Here is an 11,818-nt window from a genome sequence, read left to right as displayed (position 1 = left end):
GAGCGCCATGCAATATGCGGGCCATAGATAAGAAAACCGTGCAGCCGATGATGAATGATGATGACGTGGGTAAGGAATTATAATGCGGCCCCCGGCCTATGTCGCAGCGACACACCAGTGCCTATGGAACACCCAGGCGCTCTTCTGGCATTCCTTGCTGCAGTACTTGGTGCGTCGGCAGCGGCGGCACTTAGCATACTGCCGTGCGTATTCTTCCCACTTCCCGCACTTGTAATATGCGCATTGTCGGATGCCACCGCGCGAGTCGTCCTTGCGGCAGAGGTTTCGCATGACCACGCTAGCCCAATACTGCATGTCTGGGCTGTGGTGCCGCACCGTGAACTTCTCCACCAGAGGGAAGATGTTGAAGTCATCGGGCAGTTCATACTCCTCCAACTCTTCCTCTTCCGACACCGGGACGGGGCTGGACGCTTCACCGTCCAGCAGCTGCAGATCCGCACCTATCTTCAGCTTCGGGACGAGATGCGATTTCTGGAAGTAGGACCGTAGATTGCAGTACTTGGAGACGTAGGCCAACAGCTGAAGGGACATAAGAACGTCTTCGTCACGCGGCATCGCGGCCAGCACAGCGCTCGACTGCCATGCCAAGGCGCTGCGGTCCTGCGGATTGCGGGGATACCATGGCGGTGGAGCATTCGCAGTTACAACATTGATGGCAGGCTGCACGGGCGAGAAGCCGCCCATTGGAACGGCGGTTTGAGTGTTCGCTGGGTTGACCAAACTGCCGTCCAGGGCTGGCCGGTGGGTAATATTGAAGGTCTCTTGATTGTTGTCCGTTCCTTCAGAAGCCAGGGCGACGGGAGTGGCGCCAGCGTCGAGCATTTCTGCATCCTCCACCATGTCTGTGATGTTCATGTCATTCTGAATGCCGACAATGGGCTCATTACCGCCAGGTGTAGCCAAAGCAGTAGCTTCGATGGAGGCATCCTCTAACTGGGTATCGAAATCCGATTCTCCAGACATGGACAGCTGGTGACGAATTGACGGGCGACGGGGTGGCGCTAAGTGGGTAGCGGGTAATGCGGCTTGACGACCAAGGCCAGCGTTCGGAGTTGTAGGCGACTCGGGTTGAGAGGTAATCTCGCCGTGGAAAGTGGGGAGCATAGAAGGAAGCCGATCGACATCACGCACCGGGCGCAGAGGGAAGGACTCTGTAGTCTCCATAGTGGGGAGGGCGGTGTTTAGAGGCTGAGGGATATGGCGGGCGCCGCCAGTCATGGTCGAGAAAACCTGATTCTCCCTCTCGTGGGTGCGATGGTGATTGTGATGATGGTGGGTGCGACGGGTGAAGGTGGTTCGCTCGGGCGGAGAGCTCAATGGGAAGGCTGGAGTAACAGCGAGATCTCCGTTGGGTGGGTCCAGCTGAGTTCGATCCACGGGCAGAGGAATCTCGATGGGGGGAGGTATCGCGCGCCTGTTACGCTCGGACCGATGAGATGAACCCGAGGAACCTTCTCCGGAGCGGGAGGAGTGATGTCTGCTGGAACTGCCATAACGGGCCTCTCTTTTCAGATCTCTGTCAGCCTTCTCTCTGCACTTGTCGACTACGGTGATGTAGTTGTCCAGAATAGTCGCAATGACCGGTACGATATCCGCTTCAACAACTCGCGTGCGGACACTCTCCGATCCCCGCACGCCAATGTTGAAGATGCATTGGAATGCCAGGTTCCACTTCCACATTTCCATCATGTCCTTGGTCCGTCCTTCCTTGAGGATGCATACGAGCCTTTCGATGCCGCCATCGACGGTGAGGATGTCGCGTATCCGGGCAGATGAGGTTGTCAGATAGGCGAGATGATTTAGCGAGTTGATGAGAGGGAGGGTGGAGGTGCAATCGAGAGCCCGGCGATCATAGAGGGCAGTGGTGATGCCAACAGAGGCCTTGTTGGCATTCGGGATGCTGAAGTTGACCTCGCGCATGTTCACTGCAGGGCGGTGGAAACAGATGACAGTGGTGGGTGAGAGTTATAGGGGAACAGGCGTCGGACGAGGTGGAGTGACTGCAGCTTTAGGGTCGCATGAGGTGAAAGTGTGGTTGAGGCCGCGGTGACTAGCGGTCGACGAGACCTGCAACACAAGTAGCAACGGGGGTGAGTGGAACGGGGGTGTCGGCGTCGTCCTTGATTTCTTTCTCTTGAGATGCGGGTATGAGGGTCCGTGTGTGCAGGCGGATCCAAGACAAGTGGACTGAGACGAGACGAGGTAGAAAACAGCCGGGCTCGAACGAGAAAGTGTCGCAGACGTCGACGACGAGCCGCACAGCACGTGGTTGGCGAGTTTATCAACGGGAGAGGAGAGGGCGAGGATTAGGAGATGAGGAGACGCGGTGAAAGGTGAGGCCAAGGAAGGGGCGTGTGGCAAGAGGCGAGAGGGATGTCGAGGACTCGGTGAGCGACGGAGGCAGGACTCGGGGGTGAGTGCCGCGCTGCACTGCGGCGAACGCGATGGGCGGGCGTTTATTCGCGGTATGAGATGCTCGTGAATGAGGCTGCTGGGGGATGAATGGAGAGGCTCTCGTTCTGCAAAAGGGTGGGGAGAGACGGGTGTGCTGCATAGAAGGGGAGGGGAGGGGGACGTTGATGAGGCCGGCGGCTGGAGCAATGCTGGATGCGGAGGTGTTGCTCCTTGGCGAGCCCCTTCTAGAGCCGCATGATTGGACCGGACTGCCATGCAATTTCATGCGTTTTCAGCGGAACCGGGCGCCTGTGTCGGAGACTGAGGACCTCTCATTTTGCACTTGTCTCACTATTTGTTACTACCGAGCCACAGCAGCGCAACGCGGTTTATTTTTCTGTACTCCGTACTATTTCATTATATCCTACCTAGGTAGGATGCCTCTCGCGGTTGGTGTTGATGCACGTGATTCCGTTTGTCAGCGCGGGAAAGAGCGGGGTACTTTCCCCAATTCGCCATCCCAAAAAGTCTCTTGTCTAACAGTACTCAGCAAGCAGCATTCATTTTCCGCCCTCTTGTCTTCCAGCCGAGCACTCTTCCGAATGTTGTTCCAAATTGAGGGTCGTTGCGCGAGCGTGCACATGGAGTCATTGCAGCAGACATTGAGAAGAACAGTGCGGCTGAGCTAGACGTCTTTTTCCCTGACCACGACTATGACCTCATTTCCCTCCTCCCCGCCGTCCGCCGTCCACATCCTCTTCAATGCCCCAACACCATGACCGATGAAAGGGATAATTCAAGTCCGCGTATTCAAGATTTCGCATCACCCCGGAACGAGCTGCATCTGGAAAACACGGCAACCTCACCCATCACCCAGCTTGACGGTGCCAGCGTCGTCCTCTCCCCTTCGCGCGTCTCCATTGACTCCACCCTGCGACGCCGACCAACCCGCTCCAAGACAGTACGGCACTACAATGAATCGCCTACACGAGAGGATTGGGAGGAGCCCGGTGCGGAACCTGGTATTGATACTGCCAAGGGCGCTGAGCGTCAATATCACCTGCAGCAGCCGTGTGACATCACTGTTGTCGATTTTTCCGACGAGCGTGTCGAATGCCGCGAGCTTGACAATGACAGCTTAGAGTCATTTTTAAAGGAGGAAAAGGAGGGGTGGGTAGATTGCAGGTGGATCAACGTGAATGGCCTGAGCTGGGATGTCATTCGCGCTTTGGGAAACTACAAAAACCTGCACCCGTTGGCCATAGAGGATCTCATGAAGCCCGAGCGGACAAAGGCAGACTGGTACTCGGATCAAGCTTTCTGTAAGGTTCAGGGCGGTTGAGAAACCTCTGGAAGCGAACTGACCGTCTGCAGTATTATTTACTCTCTCCAAATTGGTCAAAGTCCACAGCGACGACTCAGACAGCGACTCCGACTTGGAGGATGAGGATGGCCCAAACCTGAGGCGATCAGGATCCGAGCAGTCGAGAGATTCTGGCTCGTTTTGGGGGACGGCCAAGGACTTTGTTGGGTTGGCGTCCGACCATTCACAGGAGCGAGACCTCGAACGTTCCTGGTCACCCCAGGAGAGGAACCCGCCGTCCGACAACACCGTGGGTACGCGGTCCCGACCACAGATACGAACATTGCAGCGCTATCGCGGCGGCCCCAAGTGGAACATTGAGAGGACCATATACATGGAGCAGCACTCCGCTTTGACCAATAAGAACCGTGCAGTCAGCGTCGAGCAAGTGTCCATCTTCATCTGCTCTGACAATACCGTCATATCCTTCTTCGAGCACTCAGCCGCCGATATCGAGGTTCCCATACTCACCCGCCTCAAGAGCGAGAATACTATCCTTCGCCAATCCTGCGATGCCAGTATGCTAGTCCAAGCCATCATTGACGCTGTCATCGATCTCGCGATTCCCGTTGTAGCCGCCTACGAAGACGTCATGGGTGCTCTAGAGCTCGAAGTTCTCCGCGACCCAGCAATCGGCCATTCCCAGTCGCTCTATATCCTCACCTCGGAGCTCACCATCTTAAAGAACACCATCCAGCCCATTACTGCGCTTATTAGCTCCCTGCGGGAGCACCGCGCCGAACCAGTCCATACGCCAGGTCTCTCTGGCGTCCCGTCCCGTACGGCCGGCCGGTCCATATCCTCCATCACCATCTCCCCCCTCGCCTACACCTACCTTGGCGACGTCGAAGACCACTGCATAATGATCACCACTAGCCTCGACCAGATGCACCGCAACGCCGACAACCTCATCGACCTCATCTTCAACATGATGTCTGCTTTCCAGAACGAGACTATGCGTATGCTCACAAACGTTACCATTCTCTTCCTCCCGCTCACCTTCCTGGTCGGTTATTTCGGAATGAACTTTCCCAGATTTACGGGCGTGAATGAACACTCTGATGCCTTTTTCTGGGTCGTTGCGGCTCCGGTTCTTGTCGCGACCATGTTAGGGTTAAGCTTTGGTTTGATAAGGAGGAAATGGCAGAGGCTCAGAGGGAGGTGGAAAGTGAAGAGGCAAAGGAGACGGGAAGCTAGGAAGGCAGTGAAGATGAGAAGGCGAGGAACCATGGACACCATTAAGTCGAGGAACACACATAAGGGGTTAGTCTCCTATGCTTAGCACGCGCGTTGGGGAGGACGGGTGGTGCAGTCTATTCCTAGGTTGAGTATCAGGATGGGATGAATGAGGTCCGATAATGATACACTCAGACTTCCGCAACCCCGGGTTTATTAAAGCAACTCGGAAGCTGAAAGAGTAGACAGTGTGAATAGAGTAAAGTCAACCCTCCAATACGCAGCGGCTTTGTAGTCGAGGGGATGCCGTTATGCAGGCGTGCCCCTAGATTCCAATACCGAGTACGGAGCACACATATACCTAGTTAGTAACCTGGAATCATTATATCTTCTACCTAGTCGCGCCCTTACAGTTGATTAAAGATGTTGTCGATGCAACCATGCAACCCCCACGCCTTGGCACGCAGATGTGCAGGGGTTACGCAACCGCAGATCACGCGTTGGACAATCATGGAACCGTCAAACCTGTCTTGGGACGACTTCTGTCCTGAAGCAACAAGAGTCCTCCTCGGCGTCCTCCTTGGTCTCGACCTCTCCCCCTTCTCCCCAGACATCGCGCCGCCGACGAGACATGCCTTAGTGACCCGCTCCCACCACAGCGTCACGGTCCCCGCCCGACCAGCACCGCCGCACGACGCCCCCAAACGGCCCGGTCGTCCGTCTGGAAGATTCGCGACGGAAGGGAATTGTGCGGATGCTACCGTTGAAACATGCCAGGAGGGGGAGAAATATCAGGCCATGGTGTGCGCAAACGGCGTTCGTCACACTACGATGATGCGGATACCGTTGGCGCATCTCCGGAACCCGTGGCCTCATCACTACCCCAAGCTAATACCGACATCGAATTGTCGCAATCTCCCTCCGTAGACAGCACTCCTAGACATTCCATATCCGCCGAACAACCCCGCGTCCACTTTTCTACCGATGCCCAACGTCATGAGCCGGTGCTACCAGCGAGATTGGGGTCTACAAGCGGAGGTCTTGGGCCTATATTGCGCGCAGGACCGCGTCATGGGCCCACCAAAAGACCTGGCACGCCCGATCTGACAGTGAATACTGAGGGCGCGGCGACAGACTTCTCCCGGTTAGCAGGGTCGCCATCTTCACGCCTGTCTCCTCTGTCCCCGGCGCACACGGGACGGGCTTCTCCGCTGTCCCCAACTAGCCGACGTAGAGGCTACTCGCTGCGCAGTTCACTTTTTAGGAAGAACATTGATGGGCAGCACACAACCGCCACGAGCATTGAGTTGGAAGACGCGCCTGGTTCGTCACGCTTAACGCGGGAGGGGAGTCATGGAGACGATGGAGAGTCTAGGAAGACCGGAGAGACAACCGTCACAGTGGCTCCCTCCCTGGCCGATATCTCTCGTGCCAATTCCAAGGACACCGCGTTTGGGAAAGGTCCCATTGCGCTGCCAAACTACAGTACGTGGCTACAAGGGAAGGAGAAGCAGCGTGGAATCATACGACAATTGCGTGCGCTAGGTGAGCGTGCCAGGAAGTTTGTGCTGCGCATCAAAGTCATTCCCCCCAGCAAGGACGGACGACATATTGCTCTGGACCCCTGTCGAGAAGAGCATCTCATCGATGAACGTACCAACCAACCTTACACGACCAACTGGATCCGCTCTACTCGCTACTCCGCATGGAACTTTCTTCCTCGCCAGCTTGTGGCACAGTTCTCCAAATTGGCCAACTTTTATTTTCTTTGCGTGTCCATACTTCAGATGATACCCGGTCTCAGTACCACAGGGACCTATACCACGATTGTTCCGTTATTGTTCTTCGTTACTCTTTCGATTGCAAAAGAAGGATATGATGATCTCAGGAGATACAGACTCGACAAGGCTGAAAATAACCGCGAAGCAAAGGTGCTGCGGGGCGCGGCGATGTGCGTCAGGCGAGCGTCAATTGCCGACCAGAGTTCCGCTTCTACAGAGGCATCCCTGCATTATGAATCGGTCAAATGGCAAGACCTGCGGGTGGGAGATGTCATCCGGTTGGACCGCGACGACGCTGCACCCGCTGACTTGGCTTTGCTGTACACCAGCGGGGAGAACGGTGTAGCCTACGTTGAAACTATGGCTCTGGACGGCGAGACGAACCTCAAGAGCAAGCAGACTACCGCGTCCCTTGCGAAAGCGATTGAGACTCCTGAGGATGTCTTGACGTGCGATGCCAGATTCGTTGTCGAAGACCCGAATCTGGATCTATACAACTTCGAGGGACGTGTCATTGTCGATGGCAAGACGGCTCCCTTGACAGTGAATGAGATCATCTATCGTGGCAGTATTCTGAGGAATACACCGGATGCCTTGGGTATTGTTATCTACTCGGGAGAGGAATGTAGAATCCGGATGAACGCGAACAAGAACCCTCGGATCAAGGCGCCCGCCCTTCAAACAGTCGTCAACCGCATCGTCATCATTATCGTCATATTCGTCCTCTTGCTCGCCATTTTCAATACTGTGGCATATCAAATCTGGTCTGAGAAGACTGAAGATAAGCTCTGGTATCTCTCCAGTGCGTCGGTCGCGTTCTTTCCAAGCATGACGTCCTTTATCATCATGTTTAACACCATGATCCCGCTCTCGCTCTATGTGAGCTTGGAAATTGTCAAGCTCGCCCAGATGTGGTTTCTCTTTGGGGACGTCGATATGTACGACGAGACGTCCGATACTCCGTGCGAACCTAGAACGTCAACTATCAACGAAGAGCTTGGCCAGATCAGTTACATCTTCTCCGACAAGACAGGCACTCTTACTGATAACTCGATGAAGTTCCGCAAGATGAGCGTGGCGGGCACCGCTTGGCTGCACGATACGGATCTCCAAGAGACACGCAAGAAGAAGAAACTCATTCACAAGACACGTAAAAAGGGAAAACAGCCTGTCAGGAAGAGTGTGCGGTCGGCCAAAGATGCGGTCGAGCCAGCAACGCCGGCTTTGGATGGGGATGGTGGAGAGGTTACGATCGAGCCTGAGATGTCTGGCTCGAAATGGCAGTCTTCTGCCCGACCTGGAAAACCACAGCGCGAATTACTGACAGGGGATATGCTCCGATATATCCAGAGAAGGCCCCATACGCCCTTTTCACAGAAAGCCCGGCTTTTCTTGCTCTCCATGGCGCTCTGCCATACATGCTTACCAGAAATCCAAGAGGATGGAAAGACGAGGTTTATGGCGTCTTCCCCCGATGAGCTTGCCCTTGTGCAGGCTGCACAGGATATGGGCTTCCTCGTCATCAGTCGTGATGTTCATACGATCTCGCTAAAAATCATGCCCAACGGCGCTGATCAAGAGCCAGTTCTCGAAGTCTACGAAGTGCTGGATGTAATTGAGTTCTCTAGCAAGCGGAAGAGGATGTCCATTATTGTTCGATTCCCTGACGGACGCATCTGCATCTTCTGCAAAGGTGCTGACTCAATCGTTATGCAGCGTCTGCGGTTAGCCACGGTTGCCAATAAGAGCATGGTAGATATTGAATCTCGCGCGAATAAGCGAAAGAGTCTGGAGGCCCAGTACGCCATGGCCCGCAAGAGCGAGCAGGTTGAACGGAAGAGCAGCATAGGTGGTAGGCGAAGCCTGACTCTCAGTCAAGCCGCGCGTGCCAGCCTCACATTGGGCAATCCCTCCTTTGCTCGAACCAGTATCTCTGGTCTTGGGCGTCCTAGTATAGGGAATCGCTCGCTTCAGCCGGTTCGAGATGAGATTGATCAGTGGCTACGAGAGCGCGAGACGGACTACGAGGTAGATTCTTACGCGGACAACACGCCCCTCCAGACCCCTCGACCTTCTGGACTCAACCGACTCTCAATGGCGCTCTCTGAGACAGGAAGCTCGGTGCAGATGGAGATGGACGAGATGGTGGACGAGCAAGTCGCCTCGGACGACGGGGCTGTTATAGAACGTTGCTTCCAGCACATCAATGATTTCGCAACTGAGGGTCTGCGCACGCTGCTGTATGCTTACCGTTTCCTCGGCGAGGAAGAGTACGCGACGTGGAAGAAGGGATATGTCGAAGCAACAACGAGCTTGGTCGATCGGGCACGACTCATTGAGGAGTCTGGTGACATGATCGAGCAGCAGCTGGAGCTTTGCGGTGGCACTGCCATTGAAGATAAGCTGCAGCAGGGTGTTCCAGAGGCTATTGATAAGCTGCGGCGAGCGAAGATCAAGATGTGGATGCTGACGGGCGACAAACGCGAGACTGCGATCAACATTGGTCACTCCTGTCGTCTCATCAAAGACTACTCTGCGGTCACTGTCTTGGACCACGAGACTGGCGAGGTGGAGCAGAGTATAGGTGCCGCCGTCCTAGCAATCAATCGAGGCACCGTCGCGCACTCGGTCGTCGTTGTTGACGGCCAGACACTCGCGAAGATCAACGAAGTAGAGCCACTGAAACTGCTCTTCTACGACCTAGCCATCCTGGCAGACTCTGTCATCTGCTGCCGGGCTTCCCCGTCCCAAAAAGCAAGTCTGGTCAAGAACATCCGCAAACGCGTGAAGAAGTCAATCACCCTGGCCATCGGCGATGGCGCCAACGACATCGCCATGATCCAGGAAGCGCACGTCGGTATCGGCATCACAGGCAAAGAGGGTCTGCAAGCTGCGCGAACGAGCGACTACTCGATTGCGCAGTTCCGCTTCCTCGTCAAGTTGCTGTTGGTGCATGGACGGTGGAATTACATCCGGACGTGCAAGTACACGGTTGGCACGTTCTGGAAAGAAATGCTCTTCTATCTCACCCAGGCCCTCTACCAACGCTCCGTCGGCTACACGGGAACCTCGCTGTACGAATCCTGGTCGCTGTCCATGTTCAACACTCTCTTCACCTCTCTGCCCGTCATCTTCCTGGGCATCTTTGAAAGGGACCTGTCCGCTTCAACCCTTCTCGCTGTGCCTGAGCTGTACACCAAGGGTCAGCGGAACGGCGGTTTCAATTTCAAGGTGTACCTCGGGTGGATGTTTATGGCGAGTGCGGAAGCCATGGTGGTATACTTCTGTATGCTGGGCCTGTATGGGCAGGCGCTGTTCACAGAGGATCCGTCTATATTCGCCCTGGGCAGTTTGACGTACTCGGCATGCGTCATATTGATCAGCGCGAAGTTACAGTACGTGTTCCTTTTCTCCTTTCCCCCATCCAGCCCCCCTCCTGAATGCTTACTCTTCCTGAAATATCGTCCATATATGTCAACGATAATGGATCGATCACAACCACTGACACCGTCTTCCTCCAGATTCATAGAAACGCACTCCAAAACCGTAACAAACGCCTTTGCCATCATCGTTTCCGTCGGCGGCTGGTTCCTCTGGAACATCATCCTGGCCAACACGTACGACCCGACCAACAAGATCTACTACGTGCGCAAAGCGCTCTTCGAGACGTTCGGCGCCAGCCTCACCTGGTGGAGCGCGCTGCTCCTCATCGTGCTCTCGGTCCTCATCTTCGAGCTCGGCACCGACGCCCTGCGCGCGGCCTTCTTCCCCACCGACGAAGACGTGTTTCAGCAGCTCGAGAAGGATCCCAGCGTCAAGCGCCGGTTCGAAGAGGCAGCGGCGGCGGAGCTGCAGGCCGGGTGGGATCGGGAGACGAATAAGGAGAAGGGGAGGGAGGAGGATGTGCGTAAGGTTGTGGAGGAGTTGGAGAGGAGGGAGGAGGAGAGGAGGGAGGGCGAGGTCAAGGAGTTGATTCGGGCGAGGATTGAGGAGGTGGATGTAAGTGGGGAGGGAGGGGTTGCTGGGGATGGGGTGGTGGGGAGGGAGGGGGAGGATCCGGTTAAGTTGTTGGAGAGGGGGTTTGGGAGGGTGAGGAAGGCGTAGGTGATGATGGGGTGTGTTTTGGGTTTGAAAGTCTTGGTGGATGGGGTGCGAGGGAGTTGGCGTTTTTGATACCTTGGGGACGTTGCATGATTGCATGACTATGATTTGGATGAAGTGCATGGCGTTGTCGTGCATTGGATGGGTATTATGTTGCTGTTGTTTCGCTAAGGGGTAGGATATACGTAGCTTCGCTGTTTATATACTTTTATCGTATATTAATTACGTGTGGTTTGTGGCTCCTACACGAGCATGAAGTCTTGTCCCTGCTATAAACAATCTGTATAAGCCTTTTATATCTTTTGTAGGATAGCTCGGTTGAGGTTGATGTTGTAGGCTGTCGTCCTCCCTATAGGTTCAAGTACATTGTATACACACTAAGTCTACTTGACGCTTGAGCCTTTGGACAAGGGACGGCCAGTTGATACTACTGTATAAGATATCGTGAGGATTGCGCGCAAGAACGATCGTCTTGTATCCTAGGGTAGCTAATAACGCGTGAACAAGACTGAAGGATGAATTCATGGGCAGCATCATTTCAACACGGTCTTTCTCTTCTCCAAACCCTCGTCATCTATTGAAAGAGATGATGAATTGGACTGATTGCGACCTCGCAATATGAACCCCAAAACGGAGAATGAAGCGGCCTCCTTGAGCGCACAGTCAGCAGCCACAGAAGCTCGCCTTACAAAAGTGGGGCGCGCTGTGTCGGCACGCTGGTAACACTGTAACAACACAAACATGCTCTGAGCAACGCAAACAGGCACATCTTTTCTCATTTCATGTGGACAGTTACACAGTATAGAGTACCGCGATGGCTGAGCATAGCCGCATGACGGCTTTGCCCTACTTTTCATGTTGAGCAGTTGCCTCGAACTTTTCATGTACTTTTGCCTGGTTTATTAGACGTTTTCGACCCCATGTCAAACTCCAGCCACATGCAACGCACAAGTTCCGGTAGCCGCGCAAGGCTGTCTCTGGA

The 11,818-nt window shown here is 54.8% G+C and overlaps 2 protein-coding genes across 2 annotated transcripts; one reads left to right on the top strand and one right to left on the bottom strand.

Annotated features, from left to right (window-relative positions):
* Positions 1-45: 45 nt before the first annotated feature.
* Positions 46-2,121, bottom strand: EI97DRAFT_106637 (uncharacterized protein). The gene has a single exon (XM_033792939.1). It carries the CDS (start codon positions 1,939-1,941, stop codon positions 97-99), a length of 1,845 nt encoding a protein of 614 aa, XP_033657519.1. The 5' UTR covers positions 1,942-2,121; the 3' UTR covers positions 46-96.
* Positions 2,122-4,112: 1,991 nt separating this feature from the next.
* EI97DRAFT_447622 (phospholipid-translocating P-type ATPase) lies at positions 4,113-10,839 on the top strand (the record flags this gene model as incomplete). Its single annotated transcript, XM_033800107.1, has 6 exons — positions 4,113-4,374; positions 4,496-4,622; positions 6,180-8,584; positions 8,615-10,011; positions 10,045-10,130; positions 10,257-10,839. The coding sequence occupies 6 exons, from the start codon at positions 4,113-4,115 to the stop codon at positions 10,837-10,839; spliced, it is 4,860 nt and encodes a 1,619-aa protein (XP_033657518.1).
* Positions 10,840-11,818: the final 979 nt, after the last annotated feature.

This window comes from Westerdykella ornata (genome assembly GCF_010094085.1).
Source record: "Westerdykella ornata strain CBS 379.55 unplaced genomic scaffold EI97scaffold_2, whole genome shotgun sequence".
NCBI lineage: Eukaryota > Fungi > Ascomycota > Dothideomycetes > Pleosporales > Sporormiaceae > Westerdykella > Westerdykella ornata.
The sequence above is the reverse complement of the archived record's forward strand: the minus strand, read 5'-3'. Positions and strand labels throughout refer to the sequence as shown.

What these genes read in the sequence shown, in the direction of transcription:
- EI97DRAFT_106637 (XM_033792939.1), bottom strand. Translation starts at nt 1,941, where the DNA reads ATGCGCGAGGTCAACTTCAGCATCCCGAATGCCAACAAGGCCTCTGTT.